This window comes from Moschus berezovskii, chromosome 14 (assembly GCF_049115385.1).
Source record: "Moschus berezovskii isolate FMDL1 chromosome 14, NW_MosBer_1.0, whole genome shotgun sequence".
Classification (NCBI taxonomy): Eukaryota; Metazoa; Chordata; class Mammalia; order Artiodactyla; family Moschidae; genus Moschus; species Moschus berezovskii.
In genome coordinates this window covers 21540026-21566301 of record NC_142473.1, presented here as the reverse complement: position 1 = coordinate 21566301, position 26276 = coordinate 21540026, and the positions used below count along the sequence as shown (strand labels likewise).

General features: G+C 39.7%; 1 protein-coding gene across 2 annotated transcripts in view; it reads right to left on the bottom strand.

The window, feature by feature from the left end:
- Positions 1 to 25124, bottom strand: part of ACAT1 (acetyl-CoA acetyltransferase 1) — a 30011-nt gene extending 4887 nt beyond the window's left edge. The window contains exons 1-8 of one of the 2 annotated variants that reach the window (XM_055422962.2): positions 24975 to 25124; positions 11031 to 11078; positions 9576 to 9693; positions 9206 to 9301; positions 8900 to 9000; positions 2989 to 3132; positions 2410 to 2560; positions 1355 to 1450 (exon numbers count right to left, since the gene is read on the bottom strand). In XM_055422962.2, coding sequence (XP_055278937.1) covers positions 1355 to 1450; positions 2410 to 2560; positions 2989 to 3132; positions 8900 to 9000; positions 9206 to 9301; positions 9576 to 9693; positions 11031 to 11078; positions 24975 to 25046 — 826 coding nt within the window. In that variant the 5' untranslated portion in view covers positions 25047 to 25124. Of the gene's footprint in view, positions 1 to 1354; positions 1451 to 2409; positions 2561 to 2988; positions 3133 to 8899; positions 9001 to 9205; positions 9302 to 9575; positions 9694 to 11030; positions 11079 to 24704; positions 24863 to 24974 lie in introns of those variants that run through there. The other variant, XM_088842912.1, reaches the window with a different exon arrangement.
- Between the last annotated feature and the right edge of the window lie 1152 nt (positions 25125 to 26276).

The following is a 26276-nucleotide window of genomic DNA, read 5'->3' as shown; positions in this document are numbered from 1 at the left end:
AAGGTACGTATGTCTTTTTATGTTAGTCTTTTGTGTTTATTCAAAGTTAGCTCGAAATGCATGCATAATGGCACTGGTTAGATTCTGGTTTATAATTCATCAAAGATAAGAACCACTTCATGTTTTTCCTAACTCTGCATCTTCCCTTATCCACAACAGAGCAGACACTCATACATTTTGCAAATCAGTGTCAAAATCAGATATTTCTTCTTCTCTACAATCACTTGAAGTTAAATGAAAACTAAAAATCACTAAGCTATACATTTTAAACAGGGGAATTTTATGGTAACAAATTATATGTCAATTAACCTGCCTCCTTATAAATACCAATGAAGATACTACTATAGACTGCTGCCAAAATTATAAAAATACACTTTGGCAATATAATTTTTTTTTTTTGCCAAGCCGTGAGACTTGTGGGATCTTAGTTCCTGACCAGCGATTGAACCCATGTCCCTAGCAGTGGAAGCACAGAGTCCTAACTACTGTACTGCCAGAAAATTCCTTATAATATACACTTGTAAGAAAATTCCTTACAATATTAAAAAAAAAAAAAAGACGGATCCACTCCTATAGCTCGCATTGAGAAATTCAGTCAGAAAAGGGGAAAAAAGTTATTTCAGATTATTATCACAGCTATATACAGCCAATTTTAAAAGCAGAAGTGACCTTTTCTCCTCAAAGGATTTAGAACTCTGGGACCCCATTTAGATAAACATTCAACATTTATTTATTAAGGAATAGAGATACAACAGTAAAAAAGAGCTATCAGCTTACTCCTCCAGAGGCTTACAGATATTTAACATAACATGTAAGCTTGACTTTCATATCACAAAAAACTTTCAAGATGAAATGCACATGAAAAACTGAATTATATAGTCATTCTACAATCTGTTCCAGAGGCTACATATATTCAACATTAAAAGTATTAACTGTATATAAAATAGATAATAAGAACCTGCTGTATAGCACAGGAAACTCTACTTAATACTCTGTAATGACTTAAATGGGAATAGAATCTAAAAATGAATATATATATATTTAAACTGATTCACTTTGTTGTACAGCAGAAACTACTATGACATTGTAAGTCAACTATACTCCTATAAAAAATAACTTTAAAAAACTTCAAACACACATACACAAAAACAAAGTATTAATTATTAAATACTTTTAAATATACTTTGGATAAATATATGTTTTGTTAATTTCATTTGAGCCTGATACACTGAAAATGTTAAATAACATCGAGATGTTTTCTAGAATTACTTTTTAAAAATCCTTAGGCAGTTCTACAACTAGATACGGTATACTGACTCTTTTTTTTTCATATGCTTCATTTCTTAATACTAACCATTTTCTCTTTGGAAAACTGTCTTCAGCTTTGGAATTTTGCTAAAATCAACACGTTTATATTCTTCATCTTCCTTCACCACTACATCTGGTTTACCTAAAACAAAAATCTTTTAAGTAATCTTTGCAGTAAAGACAATAATTACTTGATCAGTAAGAAATGGTGCAAAAGGTGCCTGATAGTCTCTGCTTCCCTTTGTGTGCCCACATACCTTATGCCATCCCAAGTAAATTCCACTCAAGAATCTACCATCTGAGATTTGTTAGTGTCTTAAAGAAGAGTTTATTAAGTAGCTTGATGCAATTTAAATCTATTCAGCCACATCCCACTGTCTTCTCTCTTGAGCTCATTCTATATCACAGACATTCTTCTAACCCCATGGGTAGATGTCCAATGTAGACACAGGCTGGGTAAGTTCGGTTAAGTTTGGGTATTCCATCATTCTCATCATAGTAATTATTTCTAGAATGGAAATGTAACCTAAACCAAGTTAATGAGTCTTTACTGTGGATTTATTCTGCTGCAGCTGGTGAGAAGGTATCTTTCCTCTGTGCCTGAGAGCCCTACAGATGGACTCTGGAGATGGAGGCAGCAGTGGAGGAAGCTGAGAGCACAAAAGCAGCACTGAGAAGCCAAGGCAGCATCTCCTGACGGTGCTGCCCATTCTCTTAATCCCTGAAGTTCCCGGCGCTGACTGGTTGCTGCCATACATCTTTCAGTTCTGGGACAAACCCCAAACTAGCCTTCTAGTAAATACCCCCTTTTTACTTAATGTGTTCAACAGTCTATCGGTTATATTAGAAAGAGTTCTAATAAATAAATTTCTCAAAAAAAAATATGCATAGTGGAATTTGCAATTGGGTTGGAATCAGATATTAAATTGGGTTTACTTATTTCTGAACTAGCAACATTTCCCTTTACTAACCATTAGCAGCAGTGTCAGGGTCTTCAGTTGAAATTTAAAAAGTACCAATTTAAAACTTGAACATAAAAAGTTTAGCAACATGTAAAGTCTAATAAAAATTAAAATCTATTTTGGAACATAATCCTTCAACCTTTCACTGTAATTGTGACAGGAACAACTTCATTTCCAAATCTTCCAGCTTCCCATGCTGCTTTACTTCTGGTATAGGAATTAAGAGCATAAGCATCCTGTTCCTCTCGTGCAATGTTCAGCTTCTTTGCAGTATTTTCAGCACAGTTCCCCTGATAAAAGTTAGAATTTTAAAAAAATCTAAGTAACTCTGCAAAACTTATAAAATATTAGCTTTTTATGACATAAACAGTGGTTAGCAGTTAAATTTAGTTCTTAAAATAGACTTCTTTCTGTACTCAGTAACTCTCACACTCACATCTCAGCTACTTGAATTAGCCCAGAAGTTGCTATTTTGAGGACAAATAATTAAACAGTTATGGTATCCATTATTAGAAGTCAGAAAATGCACTATGTCAGTGTGGGGCAATTTATTCAAAAATTGAGCCAAGCTGATACAATGAGCACTGAAAAACATTTTCCTAAAATGAATGGCTAAATCAACATTTATATCCTTCAGTTGCTGAAAAAAAAAATACATATTTTTAATCAAGCAGTATTATGTATAGATGGCATTTCTCCATTAAAAAGCAATAATTACCATATGAATTTTATTGTAGACATCAGTTAGTCCATCTTTCACAATCAAATCTTCAAGCTTGACCCCACCATACGGTGTTGTTCCTCTCTCCATTACATAGGGGACATTGGACATGCTCTCCATCCCACCTGCCACCATCACATCCTGCTCAGCAACACATAGAAACCCAGTGTCAATTCAAATGGTGCCAACGACTTTTGAACACCATAGTTAGGAACATCAACCCCCCACACTTGATAATCTGGGTGCAAATTCACAGATGGCCCTTCCTATCCATGGTTCTAGATCCACAGACTCAATTGTAGTACGTATTTATTGGAAAAAAAAATTGTGCATTAAGTGGACTTCAAATCTACATTCACGGGTCAACTGTAGTTGTAAATCCATTATACCCTTTACACAGCAACAAGGATTCTACACGAGTGTTATGAAACATCGCTATACAGTCAATATAAGAAGCACCCTCTTGAAGCTGGTAAAAGGAAATGGTCTGAAATGTGTAATGATAATTAAGATCAGAATCAGACAGCAATAGGAATCTTTAATGTAAAACCATCTTCTGAAATTCTTCTAAATCCTTCATTTCACTGACACTGCCAAAAATATAATCTCAGTTCTCAGAAATAATCCTACTTCCTTGATTGTGATCCTCCTTCTCAACTCTTTCCAAATAGCTATAATAACTTATTAACTTCGTCATCTGACAGAAAGCCTTTCCTTCCATCCAAGTGTCATCTACACTCATCTGAGTCATCCTGGCTAGTCTAAGTCTGGTCATTCCACTCCGTAAAGGACTCCCCAGCATAGTATATAAGACTCTTTACAATCTGACTTTTCACTCCCTTTCCAGTCTCATGCCTGGACCTACACGAGTGGAGGGCATTCAGAATTGTTTAAAAGTCTTCAAACAGACTTCCCTGGTGGTCCAGCAGTTAAGACTCTGCACTTCCACGGTAGGGAGAATGGGCTTAATCCCTGGTTGTGGAACTAAGATCTCACATGCCATAAGGCCAAGAAGGGGAAAAAAAAAAATCAAGGTCTTCAAAGATACCATGCTAATTCACATCCCTCTGCACTTCTGACCTATTCACCAACAAGTAAAACACTGTCATTTCCTTTAAAACTAATCAAGACACAGCCCCTTCAACCCAACAAATCAGTTGTCAGCCACTTTCCCTGACTACCTACTTCAATCCCATTTTTTCCCTCCTATCCATTTTTGAAACAGTCTCCCTTCCTTCTTTTGTGTTCCCCAATTACTGTGTATTCCTTTTGTTAATAATATTACACAGTATTGTAGCTATGTTTATATGTCAAACCTTTTCACTAAACTAGTGAGGCTTTCTGGCTCCTCTGAGGCCAGAAACTTTGTCATATCTATTTTTATGTAATTACTGCCTGGCATATATAGTAGAAGTTTCTGTTCAGTTCAGTTCAGTTCAGTCGCTCAGTCGTGTCCGACTCTCCACGACCCCATGAATCACAGCACGCCAGGCCTCCCTGTCCATCACCAACTCCCGGAGTAGACTCAAACTCATAGTAAATATTAATCAACTAACCTGTAATTACAGATCAACAAGAGAAAATTCATTTGCATTATAAAGGCTAATTTGAAACAAAGCTTAATATAAAAGATTAATGTAAACATAAAATTAGAACTAACGTTATATTCTCACAATCTTTAATCAGGAATAAAGACAAACAGAAATTCCGTACCAAAGAAACTTAAATATTCTGCCTATTTTGAAATACGGAGAGTCTCAAATAGTTCTCATATAAGTTTTATTCTGTTATGAAATACTGAGTATTTCCTGGGGATGATGAAAATAAGTGACAGAAATAATTATCAGTTCTACAGTATTAAATAAAATTGATCATTAGATAATATTCAAGATAAGGCAATTCCTAATATTCCTCTAAGTCAGATAATTTTAAAAATACAGATATGAATCAAAGAATATTAACTAAAAGCATTTGCTGCTGCCACTGCTAAGTTGCTTCAGTCGTGTCCGACTCTGTGCGACACCATAGATGGCAGCCCAGCAAGCTCCCCCATCCCTGGGATTCCCCAGGCAAGAACACTGGAGTGGGTTGCCATTTCCTTCTCCAATATATGAAAGTGAAAAGTGAAAGTGAAGTCGCTCAGTCGTGTCCGACCCTCAGTGACCCCATGGACTGCAGCCTTCCAGGCTCCTCGGTCCATGGGATTTTCCAGGCAAGAGTACTGCAGAACCACAAAAGAATCAACTGAGACAAAATTATCCTTGTCATTCAGTTTTCAAACACCTAACAATCTCATGACCATTTTCACCCACTGGTCTGACTAGGGTTTGGTTTGGTAATACCTGATGTTAGTGTTACCTCATGTATAAGCAAACAAGCTCTCACAACCTTTGGAAAATATATAACTGGTATAATTTTTTTATGGAAAGTATTTGAAAATATACAAATTTTTAAATCTGTGACTCTGAAATTCTCCTGTTAGGACTTTTTCCAAAAGAAAGACCTACACATGATAAGATTTTTTTAACATTTTATTCATTTAACGTTTTTTCTGTCTCCAGTGAATGTCCATACGTAGTTCCTCAGTTAATGACAGGCAACGCTAGGATCTCAAATTAGTCTGACTCCAGACTTTCTGTTCTTAACCACTACATTATAATGCTCAGTATAGTGAATTAAGAGTTGATTTAAGTATTTATAAGGACACAAAGATGCATGCATGGGGTACTCTCTGGAGCATTATTTAAAATAGAGAAGAACTGGAGACAACCTAGATATCCATTCAGTAAGGACCCCCAGAATACATTACACTTGTTCAGTTCAGTAGAATACTATCTCAGGTGCGGATACAGAAAGATCTCCAAGACATACATGAGGCACAGAATTTAAGCAACTTGCCCCAAGTTTCTCTGCTCTTAGGTGGCAGAATATACAAGAAAGTGATGAATAAATTAGACACTTAAAGCAGGGTAAGAAGAAAGATATTTCTTTTTAAAAAAAATTTATTTATTTTAATTGGAGGCTAACTACTTTACATTATTGTATTGGTTTTGCCATATATTGACATGAAATTTCTATACCGCTTCAGGTTTTAGCATATGTATCAGGTATCACTCTTTTTTTTCCCCCTCTTTGCCCTGCCTTACAACTGGAAACAAAGCAAGGAACAAGTAACAGCAAGGGTGCAAAACTGTGATTCTTATATATATATAAGAAATAATATGCAAACACCTCACAACTGGTTTTTATATTGGTGTATTATGCCTGGTAGGCCAGAATGCACTACACAGGGATAGGGACACCTGTTTTCTAATTTAAGCCCTGTAACGGAGGTTCGTGACATTGTACAGGAGACAGGGACCAAGAGTATCCCCATGGAAAAGAAATGCATAAAAGCAAAATGCATAAAAGCAAAAATGCATAAAAGGTCTGGGGAGGCCTTACAAATAGCTGTGAAAAGAAGAGAAGTGAAAAGCAAAGGAAAAAGGAAAGATATAAGCATCTGAATGGAAAGTTCCAAAGAACAGCAAGAAGAGATAAGAAAGCCTTCCTCAGCGATCAGTGCAAAGAAATAGAGGAAAACAACAGAATAGGAAAAACAAGAGATCTCTTCAAGAAAATCAGAGATACCAAGGGAATATTTCATGCAAAGATGGGCTCAATAAAGGACAGAAATGGAATGGACCTAACAGAAGCAGAAGATATTAAGGAGAGGTGGCAAGAATACACAGAAGAACTGTACAAAAAAGATCTTCATGACCAGGATACTCACGATGGTGTGATCACTCACCTAGAGCCAGACATCTTGGAAGGTGAAGTCAAGTGGGCCTTAGAAAGCATCACTACAAACAACACTAGTGGAGGTGATGGAATTCCAGTTGAGCTATTTCAAATCTTGAAAGATGATGCTGTGAAAGTGGTGCACTCAATATGCCAGCAAATTTGGAAAACGCAGCAGTGACCACAGGACTGGAAAAGATCAGTCTTCATTCCAATCCCAAAGAAAGGCAATGCCAAAGAATGCTCAAACTACCGCAAAATTGCACTCATCTCACACACTAGTAAAGTCATGCTCAAAATTCTCCAAGCCAGGCTTCAGCAATACGTGAACCGTGAACTTTCAGATGTTCAAGCTGGTTTTAGAAAAGGCAGGGGAACCAGAGATCAAACTGCCAACATCTGCTGGATCATCAAAAAAGCAAGAGAGTTCCAGAAAAACATCTATTTCTGCTTTGACTATGCCAAAGCCTTTGATTGTGTGGATCACAATAAACTGTGGAACATTCTGAAAGAGATGGGAATACCAGACCACCTGACCTGCCTCTTAAGAAACCTATATGCAGGTCAGGAAGCAACAGTTAGAAAGGGACATGGAACAACAGACTGGTTCCAAATACGAAAAGGAGTATGTCAAGGCTGTATATTGTCACCCTGCTTATTTAACCTACATGCAGAGTACATCATGAGAAACGCTGGGCTGGAGGATGCACCAGCTGGAATCAAGATTGCCGGGAGAAATATCAATAACCTCAGATATGCAGATGACACCACCTTTATGGCAGAAAGTGAAGAGCAACTAAAAAGTCTCTTGATGGAAGTGAAAGAGGAGAGTGAAAAAGTTGGCTTGAAGCTCAACATTCAGAAAACTAAGATCATGGCATCTGGTCCCATCACTTCATGGGAAATAGATGGAGAAACAATGGAAACAGTGTCAGACTTTATTTTTTTGCGCTCCAAAATCACTGTGGATGCTGACTGCAGCCATGAAATTAAAAGATGCTTACTCCTTGGAAAGAAAGTTATGACCAACCTGGAGAGCATATTAAAAAGCAGAGACATTACTTTGCCAATAAAGGTCCATCTAGTCAAAGCTATGGTTTTTTCCAGTGGTCATGTATGGATGAGAGAGTTGGACTGTGAAGAAAGCTGAGCGCCAAAGAATTGATGCTTTTGAACTGTGGTGTTGGAGAAGACTCTTGAGAGTCCCTTGGACTGCAAGGAGATCCAACCAGTCCATTCTAAAGGAGATCAGTCCTGGGTGCTCATTGGAAGGACTGAAGCTAAAGCTGAAACTGCAATACTTTGGCCACCTCATGCGAAAAGTTGACTCACTGGAAAAGACTCTGATGCTGGGAGGGATTGGGGGCAGGAGGAGAAGGGGACGACAGAGAATGAGATGGCTGGATGGCATCACCGACTCGATGGACATGAGTCTGAGTGAACTCTGGGAGTTGGTGATGGACAGGGAGGCCTGGAGTGCTGTGATTCACGGGGTCACAAAGAGTCGGACACAACTGAGTGACTGAACTGAACTATGTTTGCAATCATCTCAACCTCTTTCTTCAACAGAAAAAGGGCTTGGATCTGATCAATTCTTAGTTCTACAAGTCCAGGTCTAGTCTCCTAATGCAACACATTTTTTGCTGAGCAGCCTGTCTCTTGCCCAGTCTCAAACAAAATCAGAATCATCAAGTCCAATAGAAAGCCGCGTAATTTTACAGCCAAACCTGGACGTGAGGCACTACAAATCAGTCATCAATTCTGGGCTCAATCAATGATTTGATCCCCAGGGTCAGCACCTTATTCTCATTTATAATGAAAGTCCTTCTCAATCTAACAAATACAACATTTATGATGTCTTAAATCCCCCAGAACCTCTAAGTAAAAGGGGCACTAGAACATCCTAGCTGGAAACTACTTTTAATACAAGACACTTCAGCTACCATTCTAACCTCTACTTCAAATGGAATCGGCAAATCCAAATACTCCTCAGTGTCCGAAACAACACAGCAACTGTACTTACGAGAAAGAACTTCATTTCCAAAGTATGAATTTGTTTAGGTTTTTAGTGTTTTCTTAGCACTGCATATTATTTTAATTGTAAAGTGGAAAAGAAGGTATTTCTTACCTGATGTCCACACATAAGATTCTGAGAGGCCATCATGATGGCTTTCATTCCTGAGGCACAAACTTTGTTTACAGTGGTACATGGAGTAGAAATAGGTAAGCCTAAAACCAATATAAATCATACTTTTGAAAAACAGATTCTTTTCAAATACAACTGTAACAAAACAGAGCATGTTAAACTGTAATCCGAAACATTTCTTTGGTGAATATAAGTCTATTATGCGTTTATAGTCTTTTTAAGCTGAAATGACCTGCATTTCACCATGTCAAACATTCAAGTATAAAAGCAAAAAAGTATTCCTAGTACCTGCACCCAGTACTGCTTGCCTAGTCGGGGCCTGTCCTTCACCTCCTTGTAGAACATTGCCCATGTATGCTTCTTTCACTTCTTCTTTTGGAATCCCTTTTTTTAAAAAAAATCAAGAAATATTTCCATATTTTATTCAACTCAATAATTAGTAATTACCTAGTAAAGTACATGACATTATACAGCAGGAATGGGTTGTCGGTTTTGAGTTTTATTACTAATACTATAGTCCCAGGACTTCTTTTCAAGAGAATTCAAAAATGCATTCATTAATCCATTTCTAAGTGCTACGTATAAAGTAAGTGCAAAACAAACATTTGCTCCAATGAATCACTATCTCCTCAACACAAAAAGTAAAGCAACTACTGACCTGCCTTTTCAATGGCTCCCTGAATTGCAATGGAACCAAGTTTAGTGGCTGGCAGAGAGGAAAGACTGCCTAGAAAGGATCCAATTGGTGTTCTTGTAGCACTTACTATGACCACTTCCTGGCAAGACAGAAGAGGGTAAAAATTATTACATCTAAATATTTTATCAAAATCATCTTTCATAAATAAACATGATTCATAGATGTATTATTCAAGAAACAGACTTTTTATGAGTGGCTAATTACTCATCAAAGATGAGCATAATCTCAGTATTTGAACAGCACTAAAACCAGTATAATGCTAGTACTTTATGACTTAAAACATAACAGAAGACTAAGACAAACCAGTACTAAAACAGGCATAGACCATAAGTTTAAGTTTCAATTCTATTCCTTAGTCAAAATTTAAGAAATGAATACTTTACCCTTGTTAACTGCGTAATAAACAATCCTAATTAATGGGCTTCCTTACTGAAAGGAAATTCTAGGCTAGGAATTAAGAACCTATATGATAGTGGGGGCAATACTGCTTAACTGGGACACAGTCAGAGCCATAATTTCTTTTTATTTTATTTGTTATTTGGCTGCACTGGGTCTCTGCTGCTGCACACAGGCTTTCTCTAATTGTGGTGAATGGAGGATACCCTCGAGTTGCTGTGCTGGGTTTCCCACTGTGGTGGCTTCTCTCGTTGCAGAACATGCACTTTAGTGCATGCGAGCTTCAGTAGTTCTGGCACGTGGGCTTAGTTGCCCCATGGCATGTGGAATCTTCCCAGACCAGGGATCGAACCCTTGTCCCCTGCATTGGCAGGTGGATTCTTAACCATGGAACCACCAGGAAAGTCTCACAGCCATAATTTCTTAAACTATTAATAAACAACATAAAATTGAAGAAACAATAGATAAAAGCTCTCTTAAACACTGCAAAATACTATTTTTACAATTCTCTCCTTACACCTGCTTTCTACTTTCTCTTAAAAACATACATACATACTTAATTTCTCATAGATAATAAGAGGACCATTTCCTACATTCTGGTTGGAGGCTATTGCTAAGTCTTTTTAGGAACCCTTATGAAACAAAGAGAGGACCCCTCAGAAAGCATTAGGTGAACAAGTAATGGTTCTTCTTGTCTAATCTCCAGCTCATTCAGCATCTTTCTTCTAGTATGTTCCACGTGGCCTCTGCAATGTACCAGGACAATCTACTAGGGGTCCCAAGAGTAAAGGAAGAACACTGCCTAATTTTAGAGAAGGCTGTTTACAGTAGACAGTGATTGGGGAAGAAGCAGAAATTATGCAGGGCACTAGATCTAAAAAATTTTATGGTAATAAGGGAGTTTGACTTAATGTTTCAGTAATTAACTATCAAGTTGACATTCACCTATACACGCAGTAAGAATATGCAGTTTTTAAACTGACTACATTTCCTTTAAAGCACATTTAAATTTATACTTACATTCAAAGTGGGTTTTGATACATAACTTCGCTCCGCATACCTTATTTCCTGTAATATAAATATGTTATGATGTAAAAAATATTAATCTATATCACTTTATATTTCTCAGCAATGGGATTATGGTTATTTCTTTTTTATGCATTATACCTTTATTTCTAAATTTTCCAGTTAGCATATATTACTCTTGAAATTTAAATATTACTACTTTTGCAATAGTCTTACCTGATTAACTATTCATTGGAAATGTACGCTTTAATTTCTGATAAGTTTATCATCTTAAAGTTTCTAATCCTTTTTAAGTATAAACTTTATAAAATTTAATTTTAAATTAAATCTGAGTTCTAAATTAAGTAAGCCCAAACTGCGCTGCTGCTTATACAACCTACTTATACTAAAAGATCTGAGCATATTACCTGTGACCAAACTTTGAATTAAAAGTTTCTACTTGTAGTAAACATGCCAGGCATTGTCCTTCCAACTACACCCCTTACTCAGAGAGTCTGGGAGGGACAGCCCTATGTACCTACAAGGTGACTTCCATCCTCCTCCCACTGGCCAGAGCTGATGGGCCAAAAACGGAGTGAACTATGCCCCATTTAAAAATTGGAATGAACTAAGCTAGCACTCTGAGAAACCTGATCAACTGGATGATAGGCACTGGAAGTGAAAGGACCAAGGGGCTAGAGTTAGTCAGCAATGCCACATAAGAGCAGAGGTTATAGCAAAGAGAAAAGCCATGAGTAAGCAGAGAAGCAAGGGAATGTACCATATATACTCAGAAAGGAAGGAAAGACCATGGCATACTACAAGAGACAAAACAAGGTAACCTAGTTAATGATTTTCTAGATAGGCTTCCACACCAAGGCCAGCTTCACTTTATTTCCTAACTTTGGATGTCCAAGAGCTTACCTAGCGTATATCTTCAAATAAGCCACTTTCTACTTAGCTAGTGTGTATATTTTTCCTTGAAATCAAAGAGCCTTTTCTAAACCACTTTAAAGTTTCTGGTTCTGTTTAACTGAAGGTTCCCTGGGCCTCTCCACTTTGCCCTGGATCCCATTTCAGTTACTTTTTCAAAGGTGCCACATCTTCAGTTAACCATTCCTTCTTCCATCATTCATCCCCTTTCAGTTCAGTTCAGTCGCTCAGTCGTGTCCGACTCTCTGCGACCCCATGAATCACAGCACGCCAGGCCTCCCTGTCCATCACCAACTCCCAGAGTTCACTCAAACTCATGTCCATAGAGTCGGTGATGCCATCCAGCCATCTCATTCTCTGTTGTCCCCTTCTCCTCCCGCCTCCAACCTTTCCCAGCATCAGAGTCTTTTCCAGTGAGTCAACTCATCGCATGAGGTGGCCAAAGTATTGGAGTATCAGCTTTAGCATCAGTCCTTCCAATGAACACCCAGGATTGATCTCCTTTAGAATGGACTGGTTGGATCTCCTTGCAGTCCAAGGGACTCTCAAGAGTCTTCACCAGCACCACAGTTCAAAAGCATCAATTCTTCAGCGATCATCCCCTTTACTCCTCGACTATTCTGCAAGCACACTAATAGGCTCTGGCTCCTCCCAACTAAAAGAATTAAAGACAAACAAACTTCTCTTAACCCAGAGTCCCACTGAGCTTTCACCCCATTTCATAGCTCCTCCATACAAGAGAAGTTCTCCAAGTTACCTAGAATTTGTCTCCTGTCATCACCTCCTATTTATTATTCAACCCACTCAATCTGGCTTTTATCTATCCTACTGTTGGCTCTGAGCAAGATTAACAATATCTGGATAGCAAAATCCAATAAAGATCTCACTGTGTTCATCTCATCTTCTTGGCAACCTGGGACTAACTTTTCTGTTTTGGGAAACACCAACAGTGGTTAAGAGCCTGGGTTTACCAGCTGAGTTTTCCTTTTTTTTCTTTTTAATTGGTAGAAAATTACTTAAAGATATGTGTTGGTTACTGTCATATAACAATGCAAATCAGTCACAATTACACATATATGAGTGAGTCTGTTGAGTCTACCCCACTTCAGTCACTCAGTTATGTCTGACTCTGCGATCCCACGGACTATAGCACACAAGGCTTCCCTGTCCATCACCAACTCCTGGAGCTTGCTCAAACTCGTGTCCACCGAGTTGGTAATGCCATCCAACCATCTCATCCTCTGTTGTCCCCTTCTCCTCCTGCCTTCAATCTTTTCCAGCGTCAAGGTCTTTTCCAATGAGTCAGTACTTCCCATCACGTGAGAAAATGTAATGAAGTTTTAGCTTCAGGATCAGTCCTTCCAATGAATATTCAGGACTGATTTCCTTTAGAATGGACTGGTTGGCTCTCCTTGCAGTCCAAGGGACTCTCAAGAGTCTTCTCCAACACCACAGCTCAAAAGCATCAATTCTTTAACGTTCAGCTTTCTTTATACTCCAACTCTCACATCCATACATGACTACTGGAAAAACCATAGCTTTGACTAGACAGATCTTTGTCGGTAAAGTAATGTCTCTGCTTTTTAATATGCTGGCTAGATCTGTCATAGCTTTTTTTCCAAGGAGCAAGAGTGTTTTAGTTTCATGGCTGCAGTCACCATCTGTAGTGATTGTGGAGCCCCCCAAAATAAAGTCTGTCACTGTTTCCATTGTTTCCCCATGTATTTGCCATGAAGTGATGGACAGGATCACATGATCTTATTTTTTTGAATGCTGAGTTTTAAGCCAACTTTTTCACTCTCCTCTTTCACTTTCATCAAAAGGCTCTTTAGTTCTCTTCACTTTCTGCCATAAGGGTGGTGCCATCTGCGTATCTCAGGTTATTGATATTTCTCCCGGCAATCTTGATTCTGGCTTGTGCTTCCTCCAGCCTGGCATTTCGCATGATGTACTCTGCATATAAGTTAAAAGAGCAAGGTGACAATATACAGCCTTGAAGTACTCCTTTCCCAATTTGGAACCAGTCCATTGTTCTATGTCCAGTTCTAATTTTGCTTCTTGACCTGCATACAGATTTCTCAGGAGGCAGGTAAGGTGGTCTGGTATTTCCATCTCTTGAAGAATTTTCCACAGTAAAGGCTTTGGCATAATCAATAAAGCAGAAGTAGATGTTTTTCTGGAATTCTCTTGCTTTCTCTATGATCCAGTGGATGTTGGCAATTTGATCTCTGGTTCATCTGCCTTTTTTAAATCTAGCTTGAACATCTGGCATTTTTCAGTTCACGTACTGTTAAAGTCTATCTTGGATAATTTTGAGCATGACTTTGCTATCGTGTGAGATGAGTGCAACTGTGCTGTAGTTTGAACATTCTTTAGCATTCCCCTTCTTTGGGCCTGGAATGAAAACTGACTTTTTCCAGTCCTGTGGCCACTGCTGAGTTTTCCAAATTTGCTGGCACATTGAGTGCAGCACTTTAACAGCATCATCTTTTAGGATTTGAAATAGCCCAGGGCAATTCCATCACCTCCATTCGCTTTGTTAGTAGTGATGCTCCCTCTCTTGAGTCTCCCTCCCCTCCCTTATCCCATCCTTCAACAGACTGAGAAACTGAGTTTTCTTGAGTGTTAACCTTGGTTTTCGAAAATACTCTGCACAAGTTGCTGTGAGAACTAAATGAGGTAATATGTATAAACCATTATCCAAACCCTTTTTCTTGGCTTCCATCTTAACACAATCTTGTGGTCCACCTCTTATTTCTCTAGTTATTTTTCTCAGCCTCCCTATCATTCCCTTCCCAACCTCTAACTGCTGGAACATCCCAGGGCTTTGTTCCAGGCCCCTTTTAATTTTCAAACTTCACTGTCTCCATAATCATATCAAGCCCCACGGCTTCAAACAGCAATTATGCCCTGATGATTTCCAAATTTCTATCTCTAGCCTTGACCACTCAATTGACCTCCAAACTCATATATCCAAGTGCCAACTTGATTAGCCTGATTTTACTGACCAACACATGGCTCTCAATTGCCACGCTAGAACACTAGTTTCTTTCCAGTATTTCCCACCTTAGGCCATCACATCACAATCTTCCCAGGAGCTAAGTCAAAACTCCAAGGACTCGCCCTCCATCTTTGCCTAATACCAAGAGATATTTTATCACAGGTACTGTCAATACTGAGTCTAAAATATACCTAAATTCTTCCACTTTACTTCATCTACACAGCTACCATTTCTTGCCACTGTAACAGCCTCTACTTCATTTCCTGCATCCCCAACTTCCCTTCTTCAGTGCATCTAGTTTTTAAAACATAAATCAGGGAGTTTCCTAGAGGTCCAAAGGTTAGAATTTGGTATTTTCACTGCTGTGGCTCAGGTTCAATCCCTGATCAGGGAATTGAGATCCCAGGGGAACTAAGATCCCATAAGCTGCATGGTACGGACCAAAACACAAAATCAAAACACACACACACACACACACATACACATGCACTCAAAACATAAATCAGATTGTATCACTCCCCTGGTTAAAATCCTGTGATGGGTTTCCACTGCTCTTGGACGGATATCCAACGTTTATCCCTTACCCTACAAACTCCTGGCTCTTGGAACTGGAGCTCCTGATGACCTGTATGGTATGATCTGGCCCCTGCTTCTCTTTCCGTTCTTACCGCTCTTATTCTGTGCCAGCCACACCAGCCTCCTCTTTGTTCTGAACCGATTTCCACCTCAAGCTCTTTACAGTGTGCCTCCACCAGTTAACAGTCCTTCTCCAGCTTGCCTTGCCTGGTTCATTTTTGTTCTTCAGGATTCGGCTCAAAAAACACAACCGCACAGTACCTCTCCCTGACTACTTGTAAGTCAGCTTCTATTTCAACATGATTATTTCCTTGAAAGCACCTCTCACACTGTGTAATACAAGGTATACATATTTATTCTCCCTCCACATAATACAAGCTTCCTGAGAGCAAGCCTCTCCTCCACCTTCCTCCTTCTTGGTTCACTGCTATATCCCTGTCACTTGGCATAATGCCTAGAGCTCATTAAATATCCCAGGAATGGCAAAATTATAGTAGGATCAAGACACACGATGAATGAACATGGCCACTTAAATTTTATTTGCATGTCACAATCATCTTTCAAGGGCTGCTCACCTGGTCCAAGCACTCTAGAGACCACCCCTGACAATGCAGGCAGGCACTTCAATGTTAGCTTCTGCAGCACGCCTATGCATGCTATATTTTTCCGAAACATATACTTCCCTCACTAGCCTGACTGTCTCCCTATCAGACTGTGAGTTTCAAGAAGAGACTAATTTTGTTTTTTTATCCCAACGATGGCAAGAAACACTTAACAAGTAAACAAAGTCTCGTCTTACTAGCACCTCTGAAAAACATTTCAGGTAGGGTAAGTACTTTTTGAAGTCAACAAAATGGGTTAATTAGTTACAGAATGAGGGCCTGTTTCACACAGGATGTTCAGAAAAGGACTCTCTGGAGATGTCACTGGAGCTGAGAAACTGAATATTAAGAGAGTCAGCCCGGGAAAAGTCGAGGGAAAGAGCATCTGAGGCATTAGGAAGACCTAGGAGAATTAGGAATTCTAGTTAGAATTAGGAACAAACTTGACACATGCTAAGTAGCAAAAGTGGACTAGTGTTGCGGGAGCCACATACTCAAGAGAACACACAGTCTGGCTGAGACTAAAGAAGCAAGCAGTGACCAAATAGGGCCTGAGAAGGAGTCTGGATTCTAGCCTGGATAACGAGAAGTCACTAAAGGCTTTACTATTATAAAAAGACCACTCTGGCTGAAGTGTACAGAATGAATGTGGGAGCAGGAGTAAAAAGGGGAAGGAGACTGGGCAAGAGCTCATGTGGCAAATTCTAGGGAGGTCACAAGTGGGGTGGATACAAACAGATGGATATGGAGCATGTTTTATATGTAGAACAAGCTAATGGGTGGGTATCACTATTCTTATTTTATAGATAAAGAAACTTAAGCACTGGCAGATCAAGTAACCTGCCCAGAGCCAACAAGGTGCAGACATGGGATTTCAAACCCAAGTAGTATCACCCTATTATGGATATATATAGTTTACATATATATATTATATATATAGATAGATAGATAGATACACACACATGATAAAACTGGAGCCACTGGAGAAGGGAATGGCAAACCACTACAGCATTCTTGCCTTGAGAACCCCATGAACAGTATGAAAAGGCAAAAAGATAGGTCACTGAAAGATGAATTCCCCAGGTCAGTAGGTGCCCAATATACTACTGGAAAAGAGCAGACAAACAGCCCCAGAAAGAATGAAGAGGCTGAGCCAAAGCAGAAACAACACCCAGTTGTGGATGTGTCTGATGGTGAAAGTAAAGTGTGATGCTATAAAGAACAATATTGCATAGGAACCTGGAATGCTGGGTCCATGAATCAGTGTAAATTGGAAGTGGTCAAACAGGAGATGACAACAGTGAACATCGACATTTTAGGTATCAGTGAACTAAAATGGACCAGAATGGGAGAATCTAATTCAGATGACCATTATACCTACTACTGTGGGCAAGAATCCATTAGAAGAAATGGAGTAGCCCTCATATTCAACAAGAGTCCTAAATGCAGTACTTTGGTGCAGTCTCAAAAATGACAGAGAACGATCTCTGTTCATTTCCAAGGCAAACCATTCAATATCACAGTAATCCAGGTCTATGCCCCAACCACTAATGCTGAAGAAGCTGAAGGTCTTCCAGAACCCCTACATGATTTTCTAGAAATTACAACAACAAAAAAAGATGTCCTTTTCATCATAGGGGACTGGATACAAAAGTACAAAGTCAAGAGATACCTAAGGTAACAGGCAAATTTGGCCTTGGAGTACAAAATGAAGTAGGGCAAAGGCTAACAGAGTTTTGCCAAGAAAATGTGCTGGTCATAGCAAACACCCTCTTCCAACAACACAAGAGATGACTCTATACATGGACATCACCAGATGGTCAGTACCAAATTCAGATTGATTATATTCTTTGTAGTCGAAGATGGAGAAGCTCTATACAGTCAGCAAAAACAAGACTGGGAGCTGACTGTGGCTCAGATCATGAACTCCTTATTGCAAAATTCAGATTTAAATTGAAGAAAGTAGGGAAAACCACTATGCCATTAAGGTCTGACCTAAATCAAATCCCTTTCGATTATACAGCGGAAGTGACAAATAGATTCAAGGGATTAGATCTGATAGACAGAGTGCCTAGAACTATGGACGAGGTTCCTGACGCTGTACAACAGGCAATGATCAAAACCCACCCCAAAAAAAAAGAAATGCAAAAAGGAAAATGGTTGTCTGAGGAGGCTTTACAAACAGCTGAGAAAAAAAGTGAAAGGAAAAGGAAAAAAGTAAAGATATATCCATCTGATTGCAGAGTTCCAAAGAATAGCAAGGAGAGACAAGTAAGCATTCCTAAGTGAACAATGCAAAGAAATAGAGGAAAAACAATAGAATGGGAAAGACCAGAGATCTCGTCAAGAAAATTAGAGATACCGAGGGAACATTTCATGCAAAGATGGGCACAATAAAGGACAGAAATGGTATACAGACCTAACAGAAGCAGAAGATAATTTAAAAAAGGTGGCAACAATATACAGAAGAACTATACAAGAAAAATCTTAATGACCCAGATAGCCACAACTGTGTGATCACTCACCAAGAGTGAGTCAAGCTAGAGTGTGAAGTCAAGTGGGCCTTAGGAAACATCACTATGCACAAAGCTAGTGGAAGTCATGGAATTCCACCTGAGCTATTTCAAATCCTAAAAGATGATGCTGTAAAGTGCTGCACTCAATGTGCCAGCAAATTTGGAAAACTCAGATGGCCACAGGACTGGAAAAAGTCAGTTTTCATTCCAGTCCCAAAGAAAAGGAATGCCAAAGAATGTTCAAACTACAACACATATGCACTCATCTCACATTATAGCAAAGTCATGCTCAAAATTATCCAAGATAGACTTCAACAGTACATGATCCAAAACATGCCAGATGTTCAAGCTAGATTTAGAAAAGGCAGATGAACCAGAGATCAAATTGCCAACATCCACTGAATCATAGAAAAAGCAAGGGAGTTCCAGAAAAACATCTATGTCTCCTTTACTGACTAGGCTAAAGCCTTTGACTTTGTGGATCACATTAAATTGTAGAAAATTCAAGAGATGGGAATAACAGACCACCTTACTTGCCTCCTGAGAAATTTGTATGCAGGTCAAGAAGCAAAATTAGAACTGGACATAGAAAGATGGACTGGTTCCAAATTGGGAAAGGTTTATGTCAAAGTTGTATATTGTCACCCTGCTTTTTTGCCGTATATGCAGAGTTCATCGTGTGAAATGCCAGGCTGGATGAAGCACAAGCTGGAATCAAGATTGCCAGGAGAAATATCAATAACCTCAGATATGCAAATGAAAACACTTTAATGGCAGAAAGTGAAGAAGAATTAAAGAGCCTCTTGATGAAAGTGAAAGAAGAGAGTGAAAAAGTTGGCTTAAAACTCAACATTCAAAAAACTAAGATCATGGCATTCTGTCCTATCACATCATGGCAAATAAATGGAGAAACAATGGAAACAGTGACACACTTTATTTTCTTGAGCTCCAAAATCACTGCACATGGTGACTATAGCCATGAAATTAAGACAAATGCTCCTTGGAAGAAAAGCTATGACCAACCTAGACAGCATATTAAAAAGCAGAGACATTACTTTGCCAACCAAGGTCAATATAGTCAAAGCTATGGTTTTTCCAGTAATCATGTATGGATGTGAGAGTTGGACCATAAAGAAAGCTGAGCGCCAAAGAATTGATGCTTTTGAACTGCAGTGTTTGAAAAGACTTTTGAGAGTCCCTTGAACTGTAAGGCTGCAAAAAATATTGATTATATTCTTTATAGCCAAAGATGGAGAAGCTGTATACAGTTAGCAAAAACAAGACCAGGAGCTGACTGTGGCTCAGATCATGAACTCCATATTGCCAAATTCAGACTTAAATTGAAGAAAATAGGGAAAACCACTAGATCATTCAGATATGACCTATATCAAATCCCTTATGATTATACAGTGGAAGTGAGAAATAGATTTAAGGGATTAGATCTGATAGATAGAGTGCCTGATGAACTCTGGACGGAGGTTCGTGACATTGTACAGGAGACAGGGAACAAGACCATCCCCATGGAAAAGAAATGCAAAAAAGCAAAATGGCTGTCTGAGGAGGCCTTACAAATAGCTGTGAAAAGAAGAGAAGCGAAAAGCAAAGGAGAAAAGGAAAGATATAAGCATCTGAAGGCAGAGTTCCAAAGAATAGCAAGGAGAGATAAGAAAGCCTTCCTCAGCGATCAATGCAAAGAAATAGAGGAAAACAACAGAATAGGAAAGACTAGAGATCTCTTCAAGAAAATTAGAGATTCCAAGGGAATATTTCATTCAAAGATGGGCTCCATAAAGGACAGAAATGGTATGGACCTAACAGAAGCAGAAGATATTAAGAAGAGGTGGCAAGAATACACAGAAGAACTGTACAAAAAAGATCTTCACAACCAAGATAGTCACGATGACGTGATCACTGACCTAGAGCCAGGCATCTTGGAAGGTGAAGTCAAGTGGGCCTTAGAAAGCATCACTACGAACAAAGCTTGGAAGGTGAAGTCAAGTGGGCCTTAGAAAGCATCACTACGAACAAAGCTAGTGGAGGTGATGGAACTCCAGTGGAGCTATTTCAAATCCTGAAAGATGATGCTGTGAAAGTGCTGCACTCAATATGTCAGCAAATTTGGAAAACTCAGCAGTGGCCACAGGACTGGAAAAGGTCAGTCTTCATTCCAATCCCAAAGAAAGGCAATGCCAAAGAATGCTCAAACTACCGCACAATTGCACTCATCTCACACGCTAGTAAAGTCATGCTCAAAATTCTCCAAGCCAGGCTTCAGCAATATGTGAACTGTGAACTCCCAGATGTTCAAGCAGTTTTTAGAAAAGGCAGAGGCACCAGAGATCAAATTGCCAACATCCGCTGGATCATGGAGAAAGCAAGAGAGTTCCAGAAAAACATCTATTTCTGCTTCATTGACTATGCCAAAGCCTTTGACTGTGTGGATCACCATAAACTGTGGAAAATTCTGAAAGAGATGGGAATACTATACATAGAAGATCCTAAAGATGCTACCAGAAAACTACTAGAACTCATCAATGAATCTGGTAATTGCAGGTTACAAAATTAAAACACAGAAAACTGCTGCATTTCTATACACTGACAACAAAAGATCAGAAAGAGAAATTCAAGAAGCAATTCCATTTACCATTGCATCAAAAAGAATAAAATACCTAGGAAGAAAGCTACCTAAGTAGACAAAAGACCTGTACTCTGAAAACTATATGATGCTAATGAAAGAAATTAAAGAAGATATACACAGATGGAAATATATACCCTTTTAGTGGATTGGAAAAATCAATACTGTCAAAATGACTAATGCCCAAGGCCATCTACAGATTCAATGAAATCCCTAACAAATTACCAATGAATTTTTCACAGAACTAGAAAAAAAAAATCTCAAAATTTGTATGGAGACATAAAAGACCCCAAATAGTCAAAGCAATGTTGAAAAGGAAAAGGGAGCCGGAGGACTCAGACTCCTAACTTCAGACTATACTAAAAGCTACAGTCATCAAAATAGTATGGCACTGGCATAAAAATAGAAATATAGATCAATGGAACAGGATAGAAAAACCATAAATAAGCCCATGAACCTATGGTCAATTTATCTATGACAAAGACAATTCTACACAATGTTGGAGAGAATCTTCAACAAATGGTGCTAGGAAAACTGGACAGTCACATGTAAAAAAATGGAATTAGATCATTCCTTAACTTCATACACAAAAATAAGTTCAAAGTGGATTGAAGACCTAAATGTGAGACTGGACACTATAAAACCCCTAGAGGAAAACATAGGCAGAACGCTGTCTGACATAACTCACAAAAACATCTTTTTTGATCCGTCTCCCATAATAATGGGGAAAAAAAGCAAAAATAAACAAATGGGACCTACTTAAACTCAAAAGCTTTTGCACAGCAAAGAAAACAATAAACAAAATGAAAATACAACCTATAGACTGGGTGAAAACATGTGAAAGTGATGTGACCTTTAAGGGATTAGTTTCCAAAATTTACAAACAGCCTAGGACGCTTAAAAATAGCATCAAAAAAACAACCCACTCAAAAAATGGGAGACAACCTGAATGAACAGTTCTCCAAAGAAGACATAAGGATGGCCAACAGGCACATGAAAAGATGTTTAATGTCGCTAGTTATTAGAGAAATGCAAATACTACAATGAGATATCAATTCACACCAGTCAAAATGGCTATCATCAAAAAATCCACAAAAAACAAATGTTGGAAAGGTTATGGAGAGAAGGGACCCCTCCTTCCACTGTTGGTGGGAATGTAAATTGGTATAGCCATTATGGAGAACAGTATGGAGGTTCCTTAAACAACTAAAGATAGAACTACCATATGCCCCTCAAATTCCACTCCTGGAATTGATGATCCAAAAGGATACAATGTTCATTGAAGCACTGTTTACAATAGCCAAGACATGGAAGAAACCTAAATGTCTGTCAACAAAGGAATGGATAAAGAAGATGTGGTATATATATACAATGGAATATTACTCAGCCATTAAAAAGAATGAAATAATGCCATTTGCAGCAACATGCTGCTGCTGCTGCTGCTAAGTCACTTCAGTCGTGTCCGACTCTGTGTGACCCCACAGACGGAAGCCCACCAGGCTCCCCTGTCCCTGGGATTCTCCAGGCAAGAACACTGGAGTGGGTATGGATAGACCTAAAAGTAAGTCAGACAGAGAAGGAGAAATATATGGCATCCCTTATACATGGAATCTAAAAATAAACTATACAAATGAAGTTACTTACAAAACAGAAAGACTCAGAGACTTAGAAAATGAACTTATAGTTGTGGGGGGAGGGCGGGAGAAGATAGATAGGGACTTTGGGTTAAAATGGATAACCAACAAAGACCTATTGTGTAGTACGTGGAACTCTGCTCAACGTTATGTGCCAGCCTAGAGGGAGTGGGCTCTGGGGGAGAATGGATACACCTATATGCAATGCTGAGTTCCTTCGCTCTTCACCTGAAACTACCACAACATTGTTAACTGGCTATACCTCAATACAAAATAAAATGCTTAAAGTTACAACAACAACAAAAAAAGAAAATTAACTTGGTTCAAAACAGCAAGACAGGAGTTTCAAGGAGGGAATAATCAACAGTGTCAAGAATACTGGAGTGGGTTGCCATTTCCTTCTCCAGGGGATCTTCCAGGGATTGAACACTACGTCTCCTGCACTGCAGGCAGATTCTTTAGGGACTGAACTACCAGGGATGTCCCACAGAGTTACCAGGGAAGCCCCATCAACATTGTCAAATATAGTATAAAGAAAGGTCAAGAAGAAGAAACACAGGAAATGAAAAGCACTGGTATCCCTCAGTTGAGTAGTATAGAAATCTAACTGCAGAGGTTTAAAGGGAAATGGATGTTCACAAGGGTGACAAGGAGGACTACTCTTTTGACCATAAGAAAAAAGCAATTGCAGTTGGAAAGCAAAAAGCTCTAAGTCTATAAAAGTTTGTTGCTGATTAAGGGAAACCTGTGTGTTTTCAAAGGCAAACGAGAAAAAGCTAGTTTAATGGGTTAGAGATTACGTTTCATTCCACAAAATGGCACGGAATACTGAAAATCCTGTTAAACTGTATCTCCATGCTTCAGTAAATGACCACTTAATTTAAGTAACAAATGAACACCACAAATCACAGGCTACATAATGTACAGCTTCATTTTTCTCATCAGCAACATTTGTGTTTGATTTTGAGCGGTTAATTAAAGTAAATGAAGGAGGTTCTGCACTTCGTTTATGTTTTGTTTTTTACAAACTTACGTACCTAGTTTTCACCTAATTCACCTAGTAAACTCTGGTTTGAAACTCAGGATGTCCTAGTCACATTTTTGTGATTTACCACAAACTAACAAATATACTAAGAACTCACGAGTCCTGGAAACCCACTCCTCCTGACTTCTCTCAGTCACCCAGGATTAATTTTAGACTTTTCCTTTCCCCTTGGTTCTCCATTCTCACTCTGAATTTGACAAGTTCTACATTCATTCTTTCACAATCTCTTGCGATTTTCCCCTTCAATCGTCCCAGACGTCTAATTACGACAATAACAAAAATACACACGGTCCTCATTGACTTCAAATTCAGACTCTTAACAATAGAACTATACATTTCAAACTTTATTGCTCCAACCAAACTACAAAAGTCACGCCTCACAACCACACCCTGAAATTCTCGACCTACTTCTTGGCTTTTGCCAGACACTAAACCTGTGGCGCAAGCTAGCTTGCGCTGATGGATGGAAAATAGTAGATTCTTCCAAGGCTGTCGCTCCTGTTTTCCGTAAGCACAACAAGCCAGAACTCAAACAAGGCTCTGGACGCCCTTGGTACGTAGGCGCCACGCATCAAGAAACCGAGGAGCCATTTATTTTCCCTAATAGGTCTGAAGTTGCTCTGAGTTGACACATCGATTTACTATCACTCTGAAAGCCTAAAATGATTACCCACGGCATGAAATTAAAACCTCTTGACATTAACGTTCACAAATATGTCTCGAAGAAGAGCTGGGAAGCAGTTTTACCGGACTTCGCTCCCCGTCAGGCAAGGTCGAGACCGAGCCCCGGACTTTTCTGCGCGTCAAAACATCTGCCCGCTTTGACACTAGAAAGCGACGGCCACACTCCCACAGGCCCGCGGCGAATGGCAACGCTGCGTGGGAGCCCGCGCGTCCGGGCGCGAGCTCAGGGCTCGCGGCGGGGGCCCGGGGTCTCCCCGAGCCCCGCAATGAGGGCTCCTTCCGGCCGCGCGGCCGCGGCCAAGGCCTCGCGAGACCAGTCCCAGCCCCTCTCACCTGCACCAGCCTCGGAAGCAGGGGGCCGCGCCCGCGCGCGCCGCGCCGCAGCAGGGCCGCTAACACAGGCATGTTCTCCGACCTCTCTCTCTACGGTTTAGAAGTGCAGGCAGGCGCGGCGCGGCGCGACCCCGACTCAGCTCCTCCCACCGCGCCGCCTCTTCCAGTAGCAGCCTCCGATCGCGTCGGCCCGCGGCCATTGGCCGGCAGCGGAGGCGGGGTCGGGCGGAGCCTGGCGCTGGAGTCACGGAGCGGCCCTCGGCCGGAGGCGCCAGCAGGCGCCAGTGCAGAAGCCCCCTGACCTGGCGCTGGGTCGCTTTCCCGCCACTTCTGACTTTCTGAGGCCCCTGGTTTATGTGTAACCTGAGCCTGTTTTTCTCACTTATACACGCAAAGCACAAATGAAATTTATGAAAATGTTTTAAAGCAATTACTAGCTTAATATTAGTTTAGTTTTTCACTTATGATAATTTTTCAATTGCTTCTTAAGTAGGAGGACGAAGAGGAATAGAAAGTATTAATGCCCATCTTTGAACAATTAGCAAGATTATATTAACCTTCATCAAAACTTCATAAATTCCATGTTATTATCTACTCTCTAACCAATGAGATAACTGAGATACAAAGAAGTTAATGTTTTTTTGTCCATGATTGCGTGGAAAGTGGTAGAGGTGGGGTCTGGACTAAAGGCTCAAGGTGGAAGGAACACAGAGTTAGCAAGAGAGACATCAGTGGTTTATTGGATAGGGAATCTTACTTACACCAGAAGCAAGAGGGTTCTACAGAGACACACTCTTATGGGTGGCAGGTGGCAGGTTGGCCGTGACAAGTCTTCCCTGTCAGAAGAGGGAATTGTTACAGAGAAAATTGATATCAGGATGGCTCATTGGTTACCAGGGAAACCAGCAGAAGAGCACAACCCTCACTGCCCCTTTGATAAACCATCTTTGTGAAGTTGTTCTGATTTAAAGATTACAACAGTCAGTAGCTGGAGTGGGGGCAACTATGTAGGCATTTACTGATCAGGTTCTGATTAAGAGCAAGATCAGTCAGGTGAGTAGGATGTAGCTGAAGCAGGGTCTGATTGTGAAGGGGATGTACAGCCAGCAAGAGAACACCCACCTTGGGTGGCCTAATCATACAATTAGCTCACCCTACAATTTCTTCTTTCAATATGACTTATGCTCACTCCTCCAAGTAGAGGTGGGGTCTGTGTTCTCTCCTCCCAGGCTAGGTCTAGACAGAAATATGGATAAAGAAGTTTGTCTAATGATTTCAGTCCTCAGAATCCAACCTTCCAAG